Source organism: Trichosurus vulpecula, chromosome 5, assembly GCF_011100635.1.
Source record: "Trichosurus vulpecula isolate mTriVul1 chromosome 5, mTriVul1.pri, whole genome shotgun sequence".
Lineage (NCBI taxonomy): Eukaryota > Metazoa > Chordata > Mammalia > Diprotodontia > Phalangeridae > Trichosurus > Trichosurus vulpecula.
The window spans coordinates 302119810-302144872 of NC_050577.1; the positions used below are offsets into that span (position 1 = coordinate 302119810).

Consider the following 25063-nt stretch of genomic DNA (forward strand, 5'->3'; position numbering starts at 1 on the left):
TGTGATACAAGCATAGCAGAGGTCAGAGGAAGGAAAGATTCCTCCAGGGTGGGGAGAAGAATGAAGAAAATTGATCATTGTAATGCCCATCCTGAGTCATCAAGAAAAGACTAAATTAAATCAGTTTCTTCAGCTGTTTCTGGGACAGTCTTTAGGGAAGGGAGTGAGGAAGACTTTCCTCCAGAATCACAGAACCTCAGGTGTCATCCTCAGAGAACATTAAATTCAGGCCATGTGAATGAATGAATGGAAAAGCACATATTGAGTGCTTGCTGTGTGCCAGGCACTGTGCCAAGCCACATTAGAGCAGAAGCCCCCTTTCTACAACAAACTTAAAATCACTTTGGAAAAGTGAGTTGTCATCCTTATCTTATTTCTTCTGAGTAATGAGAAATTTGATTTAGTTTTCCTTAATTCTGGTGGAGAAATTATTTAATTCTTAATTCTTTTGGAGGAAAAAAAAAACCACAGGGCTGATAATGATAGCTCAGTGTCTCCCCAGTCTGCCTCCTGGATCGGGGTGGAGACTCCAGAGTAAGCTAGGACCTGACAAGTAAAAGAGTTCAGACAAAACACTTTTCACTGGGAAGACATTAAAGTATTAGAGAATCTCCAAGCCCAGGGTTCAACCTATAATGATACATAATGATAACGGCATTTGTACAGCGCTTTGAGGTTTGCAAAGTACTTTACAGATGGCATCTCATTTCATCCTCATAACAACCCCGGGAGCTAGGTGCTGTTATTATCCTCATAATACAGATGAGAAAACTGAGGCAGGCTGGGGTTAAATGACTTGCCCAGGGTGATACAACTACTGAGTGTCTAAGGCAGAATTTGAACACGGGTCTTCCTGACTCCAAATCCAGCATTCTGTCTATTCATGTGACTCTTAGCAGACTTGTGCCTTTTTTCCCAAGGGAGGGAAAGCCAATTGCTCACTTGGCCTAGAGGACCAGCAAGGGGTTGACTGCCCATTGCCCCCTCTGCTGGACCATAGGATCCTAGGCCTAGAGCTAGAGGGGGCCTCAGAGGCTGAGTCGGCCCCCCTAATTACGGATGAGGGAACCCAGGCCCAGAGGTTAAGTGACTTGCCCAGGGCCATACAGGTGCTACATGCCAGAGGCAGGTTTTGAATTCAGGGCTTCCTGACTCTGAAGGTGGCCCACCTTCCTCCCTAATGAATAGTAGAGATCTCTGAGTCCTCAGCAGCCCAAGTTCTGAGAGGAGCCCTGGGGTGGGGCACAGAGCTCCGTTATCTGGGGTCCCAGAGGCAGGAGATGGAGGCTGTCTGCGGTTTTGCCGTTCCTCAGGGCAGCCCGTGGCTTACAAATTTGGGCATCTCTTGGGCTGAAGTGAATCCCTGCGTCTCTGCTGGGCCCGTTGCTTCTTTAGGCCCTCATTTTCTTGAGCTTGGTGGCCTTCCTGAGGCAGCCTCTCTCTTAGCACAGCACCTGGCCCATAGTAGGTGCTTAATAAAGGTTTGATTGATTGATTATCCTTTCCTGGGTCCCGGCCTCTGTTTCCCTCTCTGGTCCCCCCCCAACCCCCGATCTCTGCTTCCCTCGAACTCTCATTTTGCAGACAAGGAAAGTGCCTTGCTCCAAGTCAGGCCACAGCTCAGTGGTAGGCCAGGTCCACCCTGACCTCTAGGCTCTCCTTTTGACCCTATGCTCCCCTGCCCCATTTGCTCGGTCCCTTGGGATTCATCTCACTGGGATGTGGTGGCTGATTTGGTAAAAGGCCTTGGCAGGCTGGATGGATGGATTGTCATGGATGCTCTCAACAGAACCCAGAGGAGGGTGAATGGGAAGCTCTTCCCTTACCGCTATCCCGTTCCTCACCCCCAGGTGCCCCAGGAAAGCAGGGAATGGTGGGTAGAATGTTGGTACTGGCAGTCACTAGTTGTCCAGCCAGGCGGGCCACACTTCCTCCCTGTGCCTCAGGACAATGGGGGTTGTTGGGCCAGGTGACCTCTAAGGTACCTTCTAGGTGAGGGAGCCTAAGACCCTGTCCCCTCCATGGGCTCCCCCTCCTGCTCAATCTTCCCTCCCAAACCCCTAAAGTCATCCCTCCGGGCTCCTCCCAGTCAAAGCACTTGGCCTTCCACTCCTGAAAATAACCATGGCCATCTACAAAATACTTAGAAGGCCTGAGATAAAGAGATAGTTTCATTTCCTCACCACGCAAAAGCAAAACCCAGAAGAGGGCTGTTCACATGGGTGTCATCCAGCATGCCAGGTTTGGACGTTTGCTGAGTCATTTCAGTTAGAGACGGCTCCAGGTGTGAGGCGTGGAGCCCAATTCTGCTACTGACTGGCTGTGTGACCTGGGGCAGATCTTTCTGAGCCTCAGTTTCCTCATCTGTAAAAAGGACAGAATAATCAATGCATTACCTCCTGCGTGGGGCTGTTGTGAGGAAGGCGTTTGGCACATTGTAAAGTGACTCAGAAATAATAGCATTTAAAACAGCCTGTGATTTTGCTCACGTGAAGGGGGACTTTCATGGGGGAAGCCCATGCGCCACCTTCTTCCCCCAGTGTGGTTCTTACCTTGTATAGTTGCCCATAACTCCCTTGTGAGACGTGTTTTGTGTTAGAGTTATTTGTGTGCCTTCTTGCCCATGCCACCGCCCCAGTGCCTTTAATATTAATTAGAGTAACTAACCTTTATGTAGCACTTACTACGTGCCAGGAACTGAGCTGAGTGCTCTAAAATTAGCTTCCCACTTGAGCCTTACAGCCCTGGAAGGCCAGTGCTGTTAAGAGCTCCAGTCTTTTAGGAGCTTTACATATATATGTATATATGCATGTATACACACATATACATATATACACAGGCACGCACACACACGTACATGTACACATACACGCATGCACACAGACACATATACATATACACACAGGCACATACATACACACAGGCATGTACATGTACACACATGTACACAGACACATATACATATATACACAGGCACACATACACACGTACACGTACACACATACAAACATGTACACAGACACACATACATATACACACAGGCACACACACGTACATGTACACACATACACGCATGCACACAGACACATATACATATACACACAGGCACACACATGTACACGTACACACATACACACATGTACACATACACATATACATAGGCACACATACACACATGTACACATACACATATACATAGGCACACACATACGCATGTACACGTACACATACACGCATGTACACAGACACATATACAAATATGCACAGGCACACACATACACACAGACGTACACGTGCACACATACACACATGTACACAGACACATATACATATATACACAGGCACACACATACACACACGTACACGTACACACATGCACACAGACATACACAGGCACACACACATGTACACGTACACACATACACGCATGTACACAGACACATATACATATATACGCAGGCACACACGTACACACAGACATGTTCACGTGCACACATACCTGCATGTACACAGACACATATACATATATGCACATGCACACACATATACACATGTACACGTACACGCATACCTGCATGTACACAGACACATATACATATATACACAGGCACACACACGTACACGTACACACATACACACATGCACACAGACAGACATATATACACAGGCGCACACACACATGTACACATACACACATGTACACAGACACATCTACATATATACACAGGCACACACATGTACATGTACACATACACGCATGTACACAGACACATATACATATATAGGCACACATACACACAGACATACATGTGCACACATACACACATGCACACAGACAGGCATATATACACAGGCACACACATGTACACGTACACACATACACGCATGTACAAGACACATATACATATATGCACAGGCACACACATATACACATGTACACGTGCACACATACCTGCATGTACACAGACACATATACATATATGCACAGGCACACACATATACACATGTACACGTACATGCATACCTGCATGTACACAGACACATATACATATATACACAGGCACATACACACGTACACACATACACACATGCACACAGACATATATACACAGGCATACACACATGTACACGTACACACATACACACATGTACACAGACACATACATATATACACAGGCACACATATACACACAGGCATGTACATGTACACATGTACACATACACACAGTATACATACATGCACACATGTACACAATGCATATACACATACATATGCACATATACATATGTATCACAGATATACATATATATTTAAAATAAATTTGTGGGATAGCTCTCCTTTATTCATTTTTTAAAAACTTTGAGTTTAAAATTCTCTCCCTCCCTCCAGTCCTTCCCCCAACCATTAAGAAGACAAGCAGTGTGACATCACGTCAGAAACGTTCCCCACTTTAATGACAATAATAACCAATATTGACATGGTACTTACTGTGTGCCAGGCACGGTACTAAGCACTTTTACAGGCATGATCTCATTGGGTCCTCACAACAACCCTGGGAGGTGGGGGCCGTTATTATCCGCATTTTCCAGATGAGACAGCTGAGGCTCCTCCATCTGAGGTTACCTCACAGTCCCTGATTCGGTCTTGTTTCCATGTTGTTCCTCCTATTAGAGAGTGAGTGCAGGGACCGTGGTTTTGGCTTTCTGTGTATCCCCAGCACTTAGCCCTGTGCCTGGCACACAGTAAGAACTTAATAAGTGCTTGTCTCCATAAATCCACAGAATCTCAGCGGTGGCAGCTTCCTCATCTGTAAAAAGAGGGGCTTCTGAGCTCTAAATCTCGGATCTTACGAGGTCAAGTTCATCTTCTCAGCCCACCCCTCCCCCCGGCAGATAGAATGGTAGCCCACTAGCACCTCTAAGGAGAGCAGAGGGGCCAAAATTCTAGCCCCCTGACCTCCTGCTTCCCCATTGGCATAAAGAAAATCTCGCCTGGAGGAGAGTTTGGGAGAAGAGGCTAGAGATGTCTGTTCTTCCCCTTCAAGCCCCACCCCCTCAGGCTACATGTGGGGACAGACTGTGCATTTTTAACACAGACGGTACTGAATGGAGCCTATGGCTTCGTGAGAAAGACAGAGACATAGGTCAGGACCACCCCGATAGATCCTGGCTCTGTGGGCTTAGAAAGGCCCTCCACTTCTCAGAGATACTATAGCAATTTAAGACTCAAGGACCTGTGTTCAAATTCTGCCCATTACCCTTGCTGGTTTAACAGTGCGACTCACAAGCCCAAGACACTGAACTTCTAAGGCAGGAGTGGGGAACCTGTGACCTTGAGGCCACAGACCTGAGGCCTTCTAGGTCCTCAGGTGCAGCCTTTTGACTGTATCCAAACTTCACAGAACAAATCGCTTAATAAGGATGTGTTCTGTAAAACTTGGATTCAGTCAAAAGGCCACACTGAGGACCTAGGGAGCCACACAAGGCCTCGAGGCCACAGATTCCCCATCTCTGTTCTAAGACCATAAACAGCTGACCATTTGTACTGGTAGAGAGAATTTCTTATTTTGGGAACTACCTAGTCAGATAAAACCATAATTCCCCCTTCCTTAGGGATTTTATGTATGGTCATTTAAAAAAAAATTGTGCATTTGGCTGTTTATTAAGTTTTTAGAATTAAAAGAAAAAGGACTAATCCACTTAAAAAAAAACAAAACAAACTAAATTGACCCTGTCTGGTGGTAGTTGTATAGGTCGCTGGTGGTTTAACCCCACTGACTTTCAGATTTTTACCTTCCTCTTGTGGTTTACGCTGTGGTTCACCTAGACTTTAAGTGTTTGGGGAAGTCCTGTCTTCCAGCCCACAGGGCCATCCAATGACCCAGAATGTCACCCCAGAACATTGCTGAGCCCTGATTTCTGGGTCATAGAATTCAGCTCTGACACCCACGTGCAGGCTTTTCGTGGTCCAGACACCTGGTGTGTATGTGTGTGTGTGTGCTGGTCATTTCTGAGTTGGGCTGACTCCATGTTCACTTCTCTAGCTCAGTCAGTACTTTGTCCTGGGGAAAACTCCTGGGATGCTTGGGTCAAACCTTCAAGGACCAGAGGCCTTTCTTGGAGACCCAGGGGGTGTGGTGCCACTGGATCGTTGGAATTATTTTTCGGCCGGGCGTGTTGGTGAAGGCCGGACCACATTGGGTTGTGGAGTCCTGGGGCGCTGCCGCAGGCAGTCGAGGGCACCCCGGCCACTTGGTTGGATCTCATCTCCAGGCTGGCCACCAAAGGGGCAGCGAGGCAGGCTCAGTTTCCAGGCACTCGGGGCCTTGCTGATACCTTCTGACCCCAGGCAGGTGCCCAGTGTGAGCCCGTCCAAGTCTGTCCATTCCGACTGCCCTGTGGGAGGAGGAGCCAGCCTGGACGGTGCAGGTCAGACAGACTCCTGGCCTCTGGGTTCCTTGTCTGGCCCCCATCAGCGGGACTTTGGAAGACTCCAAAGCAGCTTCCGAAAGATTCCTTCTCCCGTCAGTTGTTGGACAGTTATCTCAATGGCCTTGGACTTTGGCCATGTTTTTCTAAATAGTTTGCTTTGACTTCTGTGCACAAAGGCCGTTCTCTGGGGGATAGACTCCAGACTCCGGGGGAGCAGGGGCTGTTTTTGGACCCCTTGTACATCTCCCAACTCCGGTCCAGGGCATGGTACACAGTAGGCACTCAATAAATGCTCCCTCGCTTGATCTGGGCCTCTGTAAGGTGAGGGAGTGGATACAGAGTGGGGTCCTAGAGTTCAGCCCTGAGTGTGTGCTTGGGGACCACGTCCCACCCATACCAGCTGCTGACCTCTGTGAGGGTGGAGTCGGCGCCCCCCCCCCCCCCCGCGGCCAAGGTCAAGGTCAGCTGGGGTTATAGCGGGCTGGCCAGACCGGAGGCGGGGCCGGGGGCCCGGGGCGGGGCTCGGGGCGGGACTGGAGGAGGGGCGGAGCGCGGCCGGACCGAGCTCACGCTCCCACGCCGCTCCCTATTCCACTTAAGGCTGCTCGCACGCGCTCTCGGGCAGCCGCGCGCACGTCCCCCCGCCGGTGCCCCCGCCGCCCCCGCCGGCCCCATGTCCGCGCTGCCTGCCGCCCCGCTCCGCTCCCCGGGGCCTCCGCTGCGGCCGCCCCGGGCCAAGAAGGACGAGTCCTTCCTGGGCAAGCTCGGAGGCACTCTGGGCCGGAAGAAGAGAGCCAAGGAGGGTGAGTGAGCGAGGGAGGGTCGCCCCGGCCCCCTAAACCTGGGCCAGGGGAGAGGGACTCGAGACACCCCCCCACATCCTTCCCACCTTATTCCCCTCCCCCTTCCTTCCCCTCCCCCAACTCTCTTCCCCCTCCCCAATCTTTCCTCCCCCTCTCCTCCTCCCCCTCTATTATTCCTCCCTTCCTCTCTCCTTCCTTCCTTTCCTCCTGCTTCCTCTTCCCCTTCCTCTTCCTCTCCTCCTTCCTTTCCTGCTTCCTGAAACCCCTCCTCCCGCATCTCCCCTTTATTTTTTTCCTCCTTTTCTCCTTCCCTCCGCTTGCCCCTCTTCACTCCCCTTCCCCCCTTTCCCTTCCTTTTCCCTCCTTTCCCCTCCCCCTTCTTCCTCTCCCCTTTCCCGAGAGGATTCCACTCCCCAACTCCTGGAGAAAAGCATTTCACAACTAGTGGAGAGGGGTGGGGGGTCCCGATTTCATTGCACACGGTTCTCAGGACCACCCCCATCCCTTCCTGTTTGCTGGACACTCACTGAGTAGCTTAAGTCCTGGCCCTCAGGCGAGGCACCACCTTTCAATATCGATGCAAGAAACAATTATTAAGCACCTACTGTGTGTAAAAACCCCATTCACTTACCCCAGGATACAAAGATGGAGGAAAAAAAAACGAAAAACAACCGACTTCAGTCCCTGACCTGGAGGAGCCTACAGCCCCTCGGGCTGGGTTATTCCTTAGATTCTGTTTGGTTCTAAAATTCCAGCCCTTAGATAGACCCTTATACTCGGCCCCATCCTTTCATTTGGTGGTGACAGTTTCTGGTGGCCAGGGACTACTGGCTGTCCCCATGTTTCTGATGACTACAGTCAAGTCTTTCAGCGTGAGGCCATTTGCTCACAGCCTGGAGCTAGAGCCAGGGCAAGGGTGAGAGCCCAGGGCTTCCTGGCCTGGTGGGTGCCTGGAGTCCCTTCCCCTCTCTCCTGACCTGTCTGTACCAGCCAGGGCCCAAATGGCCGGCGGCCTTTGGAGGGGTGAAAGCAGTGGGCCTCCAGCCAGAAACTCAGGCTTGTCGCTTAATATTATCTGTGTGTCTCTCCTGGATACGCTTCCTTTGGAATCACCTTGAAGCCAAGGGGTCTTATTTGCTATGGGCACCTGAGTATTCAGTACTTCATATTGAACAAATAAATGGCCCGCAATACCTCTTAATGGTAACCCAGACTGTTACCCAAGGACCCAAAGTGCAGGCCTTGATTTTGCTTTTCTCTAGTCATGCTGCTTCCTCAGTGGGGAAGGAGCGTTGATCCAAGCCACCCTTTTGGTCTAGATACCATCCCGTCCCTCCATTCTGGGTTATGCCTCAGAGTAATTATGTAGGGCTACCCTTTGTTAGCCTATAGAGGCAGAAAAAAATCATGAAAATACCCACTTTACCTGCTGTAAATAACCAGGCCCAAAAGGAGTCAGGCAACAAACATTGATCAAATGCCTGACCGTGTGTACAGAAAGGGAAAAAAAAAGGAAAACTCATAGCCACCACCCACAAAAACCAGTCCCTGCCCTCAAGGTGTGTACGTTCTAATGGGGGAGATAACATGGAAGTATGTAGGTACATACGAAAATATAAACAGTAAATAGAAGGTAATCAGAAAAGAGACATTAGAGCTAAGGGCCAGAGGTGTGATTTGAACTGAGTCTTTGAAGGAAGCCAGGAGGCTGAGGGAGGAGGGAGAATATTCCAGGCATGGAGGTGGGAGACAGATTTGGAGTGGCGTGTTGGAGGACCCACCAATGGACCACTGTGGCTGGATTGCAGAGGGGTAAAGTTCTGTGTGGCTTCATGTCTTAAATTATGATCTCGTGACATCGGTCAGCATTCTGAAGTTTTATTTCAGAGTGTTTTCCTTCCCATTGCTGTGTTCCTTGTGTAAATTGTTCCCCTGGCTCTGTTTGCTTGTCTCAGCCTTAGTTCATCCGAGTCTTCCTAAGTCTAGGCAGCTCTGTGGGGCAATGGCTGGAGTTCAGGACCAGGGTCAGGAAGTCCTGAATTCAGATTCTGCCTCAGACCCTTCCCGCAGTGTGACCCTGAGCAAGATACTGGACCTTTCTTCACCTGTAAAACAGGAATAAAATTAGTGTCAGCCTCCAAGGATTGTTATAAGGATCTAATGACTTAATATATGTAAAGTGCTTGGCAAACCTCAAAGCATTGTGTAAGTGCTATGTGTGTATGTGTCTATCATCATCGTCATCATCCTCTGAAGCTGTACCTTCCATTATTTCTATGGGGTACTAATATTCCATTACATACGTATTATGTTTTTCAGTCAGTCCCAGTTCCTGCTCACCCCCTTTGCCACAATGTTTGCGCACATGTGGGTTTTTCCATCAGTATTAGACTTCCTTGGGTACCTGCCTAGTAAGTGATGCCCCGGATCTGCCCAGTTGGGGATGACAATCTCTTCTCACGGTCCCTCTTCTTGACATCCATCAGAGGATGCCCCTCTCCCAACCTCCTCATGTTAGAAGTAGCATTTCTTTGTCATTGGAGGCAAGAAGATTTTTTTATCTAAGGGAATAGTTATTGAGAGAAGATTTTCCATCTTCTCTCATCTTCCATCGGTGCCAGTTATTCATCCCTTGTTCACAATAGTTCATTCTCCTTGTTAGGGAGTTAGTGGGAACTCTAGGAGAGAGCTGTTATCTTTGGGAGCACCACATGTGGAAAAGATGCTTAGAAGAGGGAGCAAGGGATGGGAACAGAGAGCGGCTGAAGTGAGATAAAGAATAGGAGACTGCAGTTATCCAGAAGTAATTAACAAGCTAGTGTTGGTCCACGAATCTTAGAAATAAATCTTTCACTGAAATAGGATGTCGAGGAAGGATTTTAGCCAAGATCGACTCTGGTTTCCTTGAGCTGGAATTTTAGAAACCACAAGAAAGGAGGTAGAAAGGCTTTGGTGCCGACTAGTGAACAGGAAGGGCTGTGTAATTGTGAATCACACCATGACTAACTGAAACATTTTTCCATCATGTGGCATCCTTGTTTTAGAAAAGGGAACTGTGACAAAATGTGACCATTGGGAAAAATGGAAAGGAATATTTAAAGTACATAGAACATAGCTCTTTGCAGCCCTGGAAACAATTTCTTTTTAATAAAATTGTATTTATTTTTTATTTTTACATCACTTGCCTCTCTCAATAGAGCCATCCCTTTTAATAAAGAAGAAAAAAGGTTTTCAGCAAAGCTAACCAAAATATTGAAAAAACCTGACATCTGCAGTGTCCTCCACCCATAGTCTGGCATTTAGGCAAGGCAGGGAGGAAGGTGCCTGGTGGACTTCTTCTTTGGGGCCGAGGTTGGTCTTTAGAATTGTATAGCATTTGGTTTAAATTGTTTTCTGTTTTGTTGGTTCTTTCCATTCATATTGGCGTAGTTGCTGTGGGTAGTGTTGTCCTGATCCTAGTGACTTGACTCTGTGTTAGTTCATGAAAGTCTTCCCAGGCTTCTCTAAATTCTTTATGTTGGTCATTTCTTATAGCCCAGTAATATCTCATTATAATCGCGGACCTGAGTTTGTTTAGCCTTTTTCCAGTCAATGGACCTTGACTCTGTTTCATTAAATGTGTGTATGTATATAAATATGCAACATACATATTATATATTTCATAAACATTATATATTATTATTTCATAAGCATAATATATTTATGTATTATTTATTTTATAAACATATATAGTTTTATTTATTTTCTAAATATTATATATACACATATGTTCACATACATTCATACACATACATATATGTAGAAATGTGTGTATGTGAAAAATCTCCAGTAAATGGTCAATTCCTGTTGACTGGAAAATGGCTAAATAAACTGAGGTCCGTGATTTTAATCTATCTATACATATTTATTTGTGTACGTATCCACATATATATGCATATTATTTTTCTTCTGTATTTATACATACACACACATATAGGAGAAGAAGCTATCTGAAACCTTGTATCCAGTATTGATGGCGTGCATTTCTTTTTACAGGCTATGATACATTCCACATGTTAGTTTCAAAGCTGTCTTGCTTACCTGTGTCTCCTTTTGGACCTCCTCTGTTCTCTTCTGTATTGAAAACCCAGGGACAATGTGTGCCGCAGATCAAATTACTGAGAAACTGTTTTGTGTGTCTGTTTGTATCTGACATTTATTTGTATCATGGAGACACTGTTTCAGAGGGTGCAGAGGATGGTTTTAGAGTCCAGAAGACTGAGATTTGTTGATCTAGAGTTGGAAGGGTCCTCAGGGGCAATCTAGTCCGACCCCTTCATTGTACAGCTAGGGAAACTGAGGCTGAGAGTGATGTGACTAACCCAAGGTCACACAGGCAGTGAACCTCAGAGGTAGAATTAGCACAGCTGAGTCCTCTGACCCCAAAGCTGGTGATTTCCCCACTGTGCTATACTGCCTTTTGTGAAGTGGGTTCAAATCCAGTCTGGACTGTCTGTGGGACTGTTTAATCCCCCAGTATCTGAGGCCACTTCCTAAGAGTACATATTGTACTGATCTCCATTAGTAGGAATTTCCTCCCCAGGAACTCTACACATCAGAGAAATTACAGACCTGACTTAAATTGATCTATGTGAGTATATTTATTATGCATTATATTTATGTACACATATGTAGCGAGATGGCACAGTGAGCTTTGCAAAGTCCTTTACATAGCTTATCTCATTTAATTCCTACAACAGTCCTGTAAGATTATTATCCCCATTTCTTGTTCAGTCGTTTCAGTCTTGTCTGATTCTTTGTGACCCCATTTGGGGGTTTTCTTGGCAAAGACAGTGGAGTGATTTGCCATTTCCTTCTTCAGCTCATTTTACAGATGAGGAAACTGAGGCAAACAGGGTGAAGTGACTTACCCAGGGTCACATAGTCACACAGCTAATAAATGTCTGAGGCTGGATTTGAATTCAGGTCTTCCTGACTCGAAGACCAGCATTCTCTATCTACTGCACCTCCTAGTTGCCCTTATTCTCATGTTACAGATGGGGAAACTGAGTCTCAAAGAGGTTAAGAAACTTCTCAGTAGTGACTTAATCTTGGGGGTGGAAGTCCATCCCACATCATCTTGACTCCTAGTCCAGTACGCTACCTGCCCTGGCCGCCTTCATCATAACTCAACTTCCTATAACACTTTCAGGTGCAGACAGGTTTTTGCCGTATTAGGAAGTGGGTTGTGTACATACTTTTATCCCCATTTTATAGATGGGAAAACTGAGACCCCTTGGCCAGGGTCACACAAAGTCCAGGTCAAAGGCGCCAGTTGAATCGGGTTCCATGCCTAGGGCTAGTGAGTGAGTGCTCTCTTCAGTAAGCCAAGCCCCCTCCTAAATAGACTGGCTAGTGGGCCCCTGTGCAAGTGAGAGCCTTCCTCCTGCTTGTTTCTTTAGAATCTGTTCAAATCCCCACCACTGTTGTTTCTAGAAAGGGCTCATCCTTGACTCTCACTAGTCAATCAGTTAACATTGAGTAAGCACCTACTGTGCCAGGCACTGTGCTAAGGGCTGGGGATACAAAAAGAGGCAAAAGAAAGACCTTGCCCTCAAGGGGCTTACAATCTAATGAGGAGACTACAAACAAATTGTTGTTTGTCCTTCCTTCTCCAAGAGGACCTTAACATCAGGAAGGTGATGTCATGACTTGCAAGTTTATTGGATTTAAGTGAAGGGAGGGCAGGGAAAGGTCACCAGCCTCACTCTCACCTCTGGAGCCATCTGTGTCTGGTGGTCAGATACAGATCAGGATGACTGGAGATGGCCCCCTACAAACAAACATGTACAAAGCAAACTCTATGCTGGGTGAACAGGAGATGATTGATGGAGGGAAGGCCCTGGAGTTACAAGGGGTTGGGGAGGGCTTCCTCTGAGGAGGTGGGCTCTGTGACTTTCCAAACCGAACTCCCTTCTCTGGCTCCAGCTCCTCTCTGTGTCTCCTTCTCTTAGAATGGGACTGTCTGACTCTCTCACTTTTGTATGTGATCCCAAGCTTGCAGCGAAATGCTTGGCACAAAGTAAGCACCTAATGCAGGCCGTCCATCCATGCATTCATTCATTCATTCATTCCCACAGCTTTGGCCACTACAAGGCACACAATAAACACTTACCAGAGGCTTTTTCACTAAGACCCCAAGTATCAAGGTCCCTGGGCGTGATATATCAGGTCCTGCTGGGACCTCTGCAGTACTCCCACCGCTTGGGGAAGGGCTGCTTGGTCAGCGGACAGGCAGCCATCAGCCGGCCTAGGACGGGGCTGGGACTCCAGGTGTTGACTTGCTTCTTTGGAGTCCTCTTAATCTCTAATTGAAGATTTAGCTCACAATTAAAGCTCTCTGATAAGATGGGCATAGACTAAGCTTTTCCAAACAAGCTGAGCCCCCCTTCCCAGTCCCCACCATTGTTCACAGTTAGGGGTGGTGTGGCTCATTTCTTTGGAGGAAATAGCTATGGCCCCAGTGGAAGCCAGGGGAAGGGAGGGTCATGAGTTAGTGATGGAGCCTGGAGCTTCAGGGGCCAGATCTCCTGGGCCTGACTGCTTTTAAAAAACAATGATTAAATTGTAAATGCAACCATCTAACTCACATTCAAGATATAAAAGGAGAACTGGGCTGAGGATTGTGGGAGAAACCATGAACCTCTTTTCCGTACACTTTAAAAAAGACATTTGTATTCAGTTGAATCAAGTAGTAACAGAACTACCCACAATTGTGGGCATCTAGGTGGTGTCATAGTTCCTAGAGCTCTGAACCTGGAGTCAGGAAGACTTATCTTGCTGAGTCCAAATCCCAACACTTCCTAGGTGTGTGACCCTGAGCAAGTCATTTCACTGTTTGCCTCAGTTTCCCCATCCATAAAATGAGCTGGAGAAGAACATGGCAAACCGCTCCAGCACCTCTGCCATGAAAACCCCACATGGAACCGTGACATGACTGAAAATGACTCAAAAAAACAGAATCGCTCTATTTCTACCACCTTCTACACTTTTTTTTCCTTTTTTACATTAAAAATTGTTTTATTAATGCTTTTTTTCCATGTTTTCACTACTCACTAGCCTCTCCTTCCCCCTCCTCAGTAGACATTGTCCCTTGTCACAAACGTGGAGAGTCAAGTAAAACTAACCAGTGCATTGGGTCTGGAGGCAACAACATGGCTCCTTCTGGGCCTCTGGCCTGTCACTTCTCTGTTGTCTGAAGTCGTCAGTGCTTTGACTAGAATTCTGGGGTCTTTCCAACTTCCCTCCCATCAGTGTTGTGCTGATGCCCGGGATGACCAGTGGGAGGGGGATGGGGTGGGGACCTGAAGATTTCAGAAGTTGGATTAAACATTTTGAGTAAAAATCAAAGGTGGGTTTTTTGGTGGGGAGGGCTATGATTTTCTTTTCTTCCCTGTTTCACAGGGAATTGGTGGATGCGTTATGTTGGGAATGTATTATCAAAGAATAATGATCACAGCTGGAATTTCTAAAGTGCCACAAGGGTGTTTCTCCTCCCCACAGCACCCCCTCCCCAACCTAAGCAAAATTATTTAATGAAAATACCTTAGGAAAAGTAGCCATAGAGCATATCCCATCAACCTGAGCTGCACCCTCATACAAGCATGTACACTGTCTATGGGAGGAATGGACAAACCCAGAGTGTTTGTGTGACCTCCCATAATGCCCAGTGGGAGCATGCCTTATGGCTACCGAGCCTTCCAGGGATGTATCAAGACACTCTGCTCATGTCAGCTAGCCCATGGTCCATGTCCAGTGGCACTCTGCTTGGATAAATTACCTCTCTCTCTCTCCCTCTCCCTCTCCCCCTCTCTCCCCACCTTCTTTTCTCTCCCTCTTCTTCTCCCTCCCTCCTTCTCCCTTCTTTTCCCTCTCCTCTCCTCCTCCTTTCTCTCTCCTTTTCCCTTTCTCCCTCTCTCTTGCTCTCTCTCCCCGTCTCTCTTCCTCTCCTATCTCTCTGTCTCTCTCTTTTGCTTTCTTGTGTTCTCGCTTTCTCCCTCCCTCCCCCTCTCTTTTACTCTCCTATCTCTCTCTTTTCCTTACCTATCTCTCTTTCTCTCTCTCATTTGCTTTCTCTCTCTTGCTGTCTCTTTCTCCCTCCCTCTCCCTCTCTCTTCCTCTCCTATCTCTCTCTTTCTCTCTCCCCCTTTCTCTGTTATTCTTTTTTCTCCTAGTTTCTTGGCCTGTAAAATTAAGGTGTTTGGACTTGATGGCCTGCCCGTAAGGTACTTTCCTGCCCTAAATCTAGGATCCTGTATATACCCTTCCCTAAAAATAAACCCCCTCAGTTTCTCGGAACTTTATTTTACTTCTTCTTAACTGGGAGCCTCGGTGCTATTTGGCCTTTCCCCATTGTTTAGAGTCATTTTTGGATAAAAACAAAGGTGCCAGTTTGTTTGGCTGTGGCTCTTTCAATCAACAGTTTTTAAAAAGGCAAAACTGTTTCATTGCAGACTGGGTCCTAGGCACGGACCCTTTAAAATCAGCCCCCTTCCCCAAGCAACCCCAGGGGAGGTGGGCTTGGAAATCACTTCTGTTTTTCCTCTGCCGTTAAGAGGAAGTGACTTTGATTCCGAGCCTTGCTTGGTGTGGCTTAGTTTAACTTCCTTTGATTATTCTTCTCCTTATTATCTTTCTAGCCAGCGTTTCTCCTAATTTGTTCCACCGATCCACATAAACCTCCCTGAAGAATGCCTTTCAAGAAGATAGACAGTCAAAGCCCCTGACAGAAGGGCTCCCTGAAATGAGTAACCCTCATTAATGAACCCAATCTTGTGTGAGGTGGTAGCCCTTGTCCACATAGGGATTTGGTGTGATGATGATGATTATTATTGTCAATGGCTTTTAGGGATCTTGCTTTTATTTTCTCTCCTGGCACATAGGAGTCATTTACTAAATACTCGTTAACTGCTTCATTCTAATTCTGCCGCTATGATCCTCCTTAGAACTAATTGTTCCTGCCTCAGACCTCACAACAACACTGGTATCTTTGTTACATCCTCAGATGCCCTTTCTCCCGTTTCTTGGAGGAGTCCCGTTGTCCCCCCTGGCTGAACCACATGGGCTCCGCTGAGGGAATGATTGTATAGAGAGATGAGCAAAGGGGCAAAGAAAGACACCCAGAGATTTTATTTTCTGCATTGTCTAGTTAGTTTAGTTCTCTTCTTTCCTCTTGGGTTTTGTGATTGTTACACAGAAGTACTGTTTATTTTTATGGGCTTATTGCATATGCTATTACTTTAGAGAGTATCTGTTGTCTCAGTTTGCATCTTTGCTGATTCCATATGGTTTTCTGTGGATATCATGTTATCAGCAAATAGGAATACTTTTGTCTCTTCTTTGCCCATGTTTATGCCTGTAATCTCAGTACTGTTTCTCACATTTCTAGAATTATGTCAAAGTACACCAGGGAAAGGGACTATCCTATCTTTACTCCTGTATTTATCGAGGAAGCTTTTAATGTTTCCCCTTTGCCTATAATGCTGGCATTGGGTTTTAGACATAAACAGCCCCAGTTCCACCTTTGCTGGTATTATTGGACTTTTAAGTTGGTTTCTTTTTAGTGTGGCATGTTATTACATATGTGCCCCTCACTACAGCCTTGTGAGGCAGGGACTGAAATGACTGTAATCCCCATTTGACCAAAGAGTGATTTGCCTTAGTGAGTTACTTAGTTGAAGAGCATGGACTAGGGCCTATTTCTCTTAATTCCCAGGCTAGGGCACTTTTCAATTAACCTGGTTCCTACTTCATCCTTGGAAATCATTCTCCGGCCACATGATTGTTAGTAGCTGTATGCGCTGTTCGTAAGTCCTTGAAATCCTTAGATTTTCAGAAGTGGCTCTTTGCAGATTCTTGACTTTTCCCATAGTGACTGGAACCCATTTTAATTTAAGTTATACATTGGAAAGCTTCAATTAGAGGAAGGAAATAATCATTTATAATAGCACCTACTGTGTGCCAGGCACTATATTAAGTGGTTTTTTTACAAATAATAGCTTGTTTGATCTTTCTTCACAACAACTTTGTGATGTTGGTTCTATTATGATCCCCACGTGATAATGGAAGAAACCGAGGCAGACTTGCCCAGGGTGACACAGTTAATAAGTGTTTGAAGTCACATCTGAATTTGGGTCTTTCTGACTCCAGGCCCAGCACTCTATTCCACTGCATGCACTCCATGCCAAAGCAGATGTTTAGAACTCTGAAGTGCTATGTGGGTTGAATCAGATATTATTATTTACTCCACCCCCCCACCCCCCAGACAAGTAAATGTAAATGTTTCCTTACCCGAGATTCTTCTGTGGGAAGCTCTGCCAGACTAACAGCCACTTTTTCTCTGCTTGTATTTTTACAAGTGAATAACAGTTTGGAGATTTTGAGAGGGTTTTTTTCTTAGGTTTTGATTATCTTATGTTTGCTTGTTAAGCAGCCTCCAGAACATTGGTCCTCAGTGAGGTGGGGGCCAAGAGTTGGGAATGTCACATTTGCTGTCAGGTGGGTGGTTAATGTGTTGGCTGGTTTAGCTGAATTTTAAAACAAACTTACATTTTTATTAATGCCTTGTTTTTATGTTGCCTTCATTTCTAAGTGTCTTCTCCATGCCCCTACCCCCTTTGACCGTGCTTCCTAACATAGAATAAAAAAGAGAATTAAAAAAACACCAAGGTGCAAAACTATCCAATTCACCAACGGAATCTGGCAATATTTGGGCTGTTCCACACCTGTATCCCCCATCTCTGCCAAGAATGGAGGGAGGCGTGTTTTCTAGTCCATTCTTAGGGGCTAGTCTTGGGCATTATAGTTATTCAGCTTCAGTTTGTGTTTGTTTTGAAGTGGTTTTCCCCCCTCTTTTTTTTAAAGCGTTGGTACAAGAGAAGACTTGTTGGGGAGGGCAGGGTTCTATTTAGAGATGAATGTCTTGGGTAAAAACAAAAGGCATCCTTAAGGTTTAAAAAAAGAAAGGCATTTGACAGGCAGGTGGTGGAGGGCTTAGTCTTGTTCTCCTTGGCCTGGAGAGCCAGAAAACTCTAGCTAGGAGAGCTGTTTACATGGACAATTGGCTGCCTGTGGAAGTAACAGTCTTCCCTTTTACTCCAGTGAGCTTCAAACAGGGGCCAGATGGCCACATACGGAGGCAGGGTGTGTCCCGGGGGATTCTGGGTCTGGGAGCTAGTTGGTCTGGCTCCCCTCCCAAGTGCCTTCTGAGTCTTCAGTTCTTCTTCAATCTCTCCTTTATGGACCACATGAAGAGATGGAGGCTGGATGACTGTGGTTGGGAAGATTCAGAACTGGTCTTATTCCCTTCCCCTCCTTCCCTTCCCCAGTCAGTGTTGGGATCCAAGGACCCAAAGAGTGTGAACTTCATGAGTTGAGATCAGATTGGTGTGTTTCCTGGCTCTGTCCAATGCTGAGATCCCATTCACTGGCCCCGATGAAGACACACTGATCGTCTTTGCACTTGAAACAGAGTTTTGAGGGATGGCTGCGAAAATGCTGGACGGCAGAATCCGGAGAACAAAGATGATTTCAGCTCACTGGCATGACAGGCTAATTTAATAAGACAGGGCAGATGTAAAGTCCCATACCATGCTGCTCTGGTCTAGAATGGGGGAGACGAGTGTATATGTGTGTGTGTGTGTGTGTGAGTGTGTGTGCGTGTATATGTGTGTGTGTGCTCGTGCTTAAACACAGATTTGGATGTGCAGGACATTGCTGAAATGCTGAGTGGGCCTTAAATAAAGGGATTTTTAATATTATGAAGGAGAAAGCAAACATTTACTAAGCACTTGCTGTGGGCCAAGCACTATGCTAAGCGCTTCACAAATATCTCATTTGGTTCTCACAACAGCTCTGGGAGGTATGTGCTCTTATTTATCCTGATTTTACAGTTGGGGAAATTGAGGCAAGCAGCAGTGAAGTGACTTGCCCAGCTAATAAGTGTCTGAAGCTAGATTTGAACTCAGGTTTTCCTGACTCCAGGCCCAGTACTCTATCCACTGGGCCACCTTGATGCCTCCACGGGAGGACTGGAAAGTTGCTGCAGCTTTTGTGGTTGCTGTCTTATCTCTTGGAGCAGCAGCCTGTGCCCTGCCTCCTTTATCTCTGGCCCTGGGCTCCTGGAGCCTCCTGGGGATTATAAGACCCAGGCCTCCCCAGCCAATCCCTGGGGCTCCTCCTCCATTGTCTCCACAGTTTCCTTGGGTCATGTTTCACATTTTTAAAATTTTTGTAATTTTTCCCTTTCCCAGTAAGAAAATATTCACCCAGGACAATAGAAAGAACATGTGCTCAGAAGTCAGATATTCTGAGTTCAACTCTAGTGCCGTTGACGTTAGTGTTGGGACCTCCAGCAATCACTTTATCTCCCTGGGCCTCAGTTTTCCTCTCTGTAAAATAAGAGGGTTGGCCTTCTGAGGTCCCTCCTCGCTCCACATCCACAATCCTTGTGGTTCTGTGTTTCTAATGAATCTTTTTTTTTTTAAAGATCCCTTAGTAATTTTAAGTTGTGAGTCCTTATAGAGGTGCCCAGTTTCAGAATTTTCAGTGCTTCCAGTGCTGATGCCTTTGAAAACCATCACTCGGGTGAAGCCACTCCCTGGGTGATTTTGGACAAGTCTCTTAACCTCCTTGGGCAGAAAGCGTTGCATTCGGTGGCCACTGAGGTCCTTTCCCGATCTCTGAATGTGATTTGCAAAGAGCGGGATTTGGGACACCTCATCCGTTCTGCAGAGGCCTTCTTGTGCTTGGCCCCTGCTCAGAACCCTCCCGACAGGGGTTGTGTCATGGTCCAAGGGCCCATCTCCTGGAGTTAGACTTTGTCTGACGTTATGGTCTTTCCCCAATAGAATGGAAGCTCCCTGAAGGCAGGGACTTTAATTTCTGTCGTGGCACCCCCATATGAGATGCTTAATCGATGCCTGTTGATTGATCAGTGTAGATAATTGGGAGATAAGGGAACAGTCATTTCAGAATTGAAATCATGGCGCCTCTCGAAGGCCCTTGGTATGGTCTTAGCACATGCCTGGGCACCTTGTGGAGGAAAGACTTTAAGCTTCTTTTTGGCTCTTGGGTCGAATGGTTTCCCCTGCCATCAACAGACAAACAGCAGTATCGTCCTTGAATCTCCTTTGCCTTTCAGTCGGTTGGGAGACTATGAAAACATAGGCTTCTGCAGGAAAATATGTGACAAAACCCATGTGCTCCCTTCTCATTTTCACCAAAGATACACTGAATGCATGTTGTTGTTTAGTTGTATCCAACTTTGTGACCCTGTTTTTTCTTGGCAGGGATACTGGAGTGGTTTGCCATTTCCTTCTCCCGCTCCTTGTACAGATGAGGAAACTGAGGCAAACAGGGAGAAGTGAGTTGCCCAGGGTCACACAGCTGGTAAATGTCTGAGGCTGGATTTGAACTCAGGTCTAACTGACTCCTGGCCCAGCGCTCCATCTGCTGAGCCACCTAGCTGCCCCTTGCATAATGCAATTTCTTTGATTATCTCTTTTAATTACATAATTTTCGTTAAGATTTTTTGCAGATGAGAAAGCAGGCCTATGCATCCTCAGTTAATAATATCCTCTTGACTGCTATTTTTGGATAATAAAACTATCTGAGATTTTTACCCCAACAACCCCCCTGCCCCCAGTTGTCTGGTTTTTTCATCTCCATCAGATTTCTTGAAAATCCATCCTCTGGTGCTTTCAGACTTGTCCCTTCCAGCTTGCCAGCCACTTTGCTGTGTCCTCGGCCCATCCCAGACCCATCCCAGCTGCCCTTCCTGCCTTTGTCTTGTTGAGGCCATTTCTGTTTCCTCATGTAACTCAGAAGCGACTGCTGCGCTAGGGTCCAAATGTGAGCATTCCACTGTCAGTGATGAGGAAAATAGGTTATGTTTTGTTTATGGGAAGATCTGGCCCCATGGGGTCTTGCACCGAACTTCCTACAAACATCCTTTCCCTTCCATGACTCCTCACTGTTTTGTGAGGTGTGAATGTGGGTTTCCAACGTCTTTCTCTGTAATGTTTAAAAAAAACCAAACAAACCACGTTGTTTTGTTACACTATCATTTTTCCAAATACATCCCCTCCTCCTTTCCTTACCCCAGTGAGCTGTCCCTTCTAACAAGAAAAAAAGGGAGCTTAAGAAAATTAACCAGTGCATCGGCCAAGTGTGAGAGTACATTTTGTGTTCCATACCCATAGCCCTCTGTCTTGACAAAGAAAGGAGAGGTTTGTTGTCCTCTCTGTTCTTCAGGGACCAGCTTGGTCAGCATATGTGGCTTTCAGCTTGTTTTTGTTTTTTTTTCCTTCCTCCATAATGAATTTATAGTCTAAATTAGTACCTCCCTTGGCTTCTTGGGTCCCGGTGGGCTTTCTCTGCCTGAGGGCTCTTTAGTTTCTTTGTAGTGATTGCTTTTCTCTTGGTCAGTTCTTCTGTGAGTGAAAGTGTGACAGGCTGATCCACCGGTCTCATCCTTTCTTCATTCTCTCGCATGGACAGCTCAGGATGGTGTTGTTATCGCTGCGGTTGGCTTCATCTCCTCTTGGTCTTTTCCTTCCAGCTTGCATTGATTTTGACCTCGGCTCTTGTAAATTGATGGTCCAGCCGCACACATAGAGATGGTTTGGAGATGGTACCGACGGACATCGGAGATGAGATATTTACCCCATTAAGATCCGATCCCATTTCTGATGGGTTGTCGAGTGTCATTTGGCTCGCCTTGCCTAGTGCCTTCTGACTAAATTGAAGAAAGTGCCCAGAGATTTGGAACGATGTCCAGAAAATTTCTAAACTGTGCCTGCCCTTTGACTCGGCAGTATCACTAATAATGGCTGTTCACACAGAAGCACTTTAAGGTCAGCAAAGGGTTTTATGTATTAACTCGTTGTATCATCGCAGCAGCCCTGTTATTACCTGCATTGTACAAATGACGAAGTTGAGGCACACAGAAGTCGTGACTCGCCCAAGGTTACACAGCGAGTAAGCATTTGAGGATTTGAACACAGATCTTCCTGATTCCGAGTTCCACATTCTATCCGTTATTCCCCCTACCTGTGTAGATCTGGACCACAGTGAGATCCGAGAAAGAGGAAAGGGACTCATATGTTCGAAAATATTTGTAACAGTTCTTTTTTATGGTGTGAAAGCATTGGAAACAAAGGGGGTGCCCATCAATCAGGAAATGGTTGAACAAGTTATGTTCGTGTGTATGATGGAATGCTGTAAGAAATGTTAAAGGGGATGGAGAAACCTGGGAAGACTTGTATGAACTGATGCATAGGAAAGTGAGTAGAGCCAGGTTCTTCTGGTCCAGTGGATACAAAGACAGCAATGTTGTAAAGACAGGTGACTTTGAAGGACTTAAGAATTCAGACCCACAGAATGATAACCAGGGACTTAGGATGAAATGTGCTTCACGTACTGCCTGATAGAGTGCCGATGGAGGCAGCATTTTTTTCTGGACATGGCCAATGCAGGGATTTGCTTGACTCTATATGTTTATAATGGGTTTTATTTTTCTTTCTTTTTTTTTCAGTGGGAAGGGAAGTGGGAGAGAAAGGAGGTGATTTTTGCTAATTGGAAAAAATGAAATTAAAAAAAAAGTGTTTTGTGACGTATAGGTGGGAGACATTTGAGTCAACCATTGGATCCTTCTCTCTCCCTCTCCTCTTTCATTATTGAAAAAATAAACAAACAAATTATAATAAGTATGTATTGTTAAGCAAAATAAATTCCCTCTCTGTGTCCAGAAATGCACGTCTACTTTCAGCAGTGTGCTGATAAATGTCTAACAACTGGCTCTCCAGGGGGGAAAATTCTATTTAACTTTAATTTTCTCTATCACTTTCCAAAGTCTAGATAATCAATAAAACAATAAATCAAGCTCTGATTTGTGGGGTTTGCAATTTCCGAGGTGTCAATGCTTCCACTGAAATTTAACAATCAGCTCAAGCTGGTAAGAGCTGGTTCTGGCATGCCCTTGCTCGTTTGGTACTCTGAGTCCATTGCCCTCCTGCCAGGAGGTGGGCAGCACACTTTATCACAGGGCCTTTGGAGTGCTGGTTAGTCAACCTGGTTGGTCATTGTATTAGTCTGAGTTGGAAAGTTTTTCCCTACCTTGTGCCTCCTCATCCTTTGCCCCAGGAGTGACCCAAGTATCCCAGGAAATGGTGGGCATAATACTTTGGGCATAAGGTAAAACTAACTCGAAGGAACAAGAAGCATCTGTGTGGTGCCAGGCACTCTGTTGGGGTACTGGGGATGCCAAGACAAAGCAAAACAATCCTGGTCCTCAAGGAACTTGCATTTGAGGAGGATGCTGTACATTCTCTATGCCTCTGGGCTGCAGTGTGGTACAGTAGAAAGAGCTCTGGCCCTGGAGTCGGAGGACCTGGGTTCAAATGCTGCCTCTTAGCTTTACTACTGGTGTGACTCTGGGTAAATCTTCCCTGGCCTCAATTTCCCTCCTTTGTAGAATGAGAGGTTGGGACCAGGTGACCCTTGAAGACCCTTCCAGCTCTTTTACTTTATTCAGTGTTGTGAGGAGAGGTACAATAGGTATGAATCTCTCCATTTCACGGATGGAAAAACAGGCTCTGAGAAGGAAGTGGCCTGCTTCAGGGTCACACAGCTAAGTAAGCATCAGATTTGGGCCTAGGTCTCTCCTTCCTGACTCTTGCCAGGAAAGCCTGCTGACTCTCCTAGTGTGAATTTATTAAATTAAAAAACGCTGGAGCTGTGGGAGGAGCTACCCGCTGACACCTCTCAATTACACTTCTCTCCCCACTGCTGTTTGCGTTTCCCCTTCATAAGTGTCTTTGTGCTGTCTTAAGGGAAAAGTGGTCTGTATTCAATTTGCCTAGAAAACATCTTACTAGGGTAATGAGAGTTTAATGATTTGATATTTCCTTGGAGCAGTGTGCAAGGCGGTTCTAGGGCCATTGTACGCAGCTGGTCTTTTGGTTTTGGTTGGCCTTCATTTCCCCCAACTCTCCCATCTCCCCAGTCACTCAGGGCCCTTCCCCAGAATCTCCACCCAGTTTGGAAAGTCTGATGGGCTTAATCAAGACTGAAGCACAGTGTTGTCACTAGAGGGAGGGAGGGGTGGAGGCTTGTTATTATCTGGTCTTCATAGGAATAGATTTTCCAGGCTTATCCTTGGGTGGTTCCATTTCACCCTTCCCCCTCCCACCTCCTCCAGCTGTTGGAAGTAGGAAGATATGTGTGGTGAAAGATGACACCCCCCGCCCCCTGCTCAGTTCCCTCCAAGGGCCCCGACAAGGTCAACCCTCTCTTTTTATGGAGGAAAAAGAGTGATTCGGGGTTGTAGGACCATGCCCAGTGCCCTATCCTTCCTCCCCCCGGCCACTGAGAATCCCTCACACCTTTGCCACCTCCTCCTCTCCGTGTCAGCTGCCAGCGCCCTCCCTTCACCCCCACACCCCATTACCTTGTATTTATCGTGATTGTAATTCACATATGCTTGTATGGGTCCGAGTCTCCCATTAGAACGTAAGCTATTTGAGGGCAGGGATTGTTGTGCATTTCTTTTTCTATCCCCTTCTGGCAGAGTAAGTGCTTAATGATCCTGGGGATTATGGCTGACTGGAAGTGGATAAAGGCTTTCCTTTGGGCAGTGGTCTGGGAGGGTCATTTCTGGGACCTGTCAAGTTTCATAAACCTTCCCTTATTTCATTATTCATTCATTCATTCCATTCATCCATCCATCTCTCTCTTTCTCCTCTCTCTCTCTCTCTCTCTCTCTCTCTCTCTCTCTTTTCCTCCTCTCT

The 25063-nt window shown here is 46.3% G+C and overlaps 1 protein-coding gene across 2 annotated transcripts in view; it reads left to right on the plus strand.

The window, feature by feature from the left end:
- Positions 1 to 7061: 7061 nt before the first annotated feature.
- Positions 7062 to 25063, plus strand: part of PARVB (parvin beta) — a 144171-nt gene continuing 126169 nt past the window's right edge. The window contains exon 1 of one of the 2 annotated variants that reach the window (XM_036761058.1): positions 7062 to 7235. In XM_036761058.1, the coding sequence (XP_036616953.1) occupies positions 7106 to 7235 (130 nt within the window). In that variant the 5' untranslated portion in view covers positions 7062 to 7105. The remainder of the gene's footprint in view (positions 7236 to 25063) is intronic. The other variant, XM_036761059.1, reaches the window with a different exon arrangement.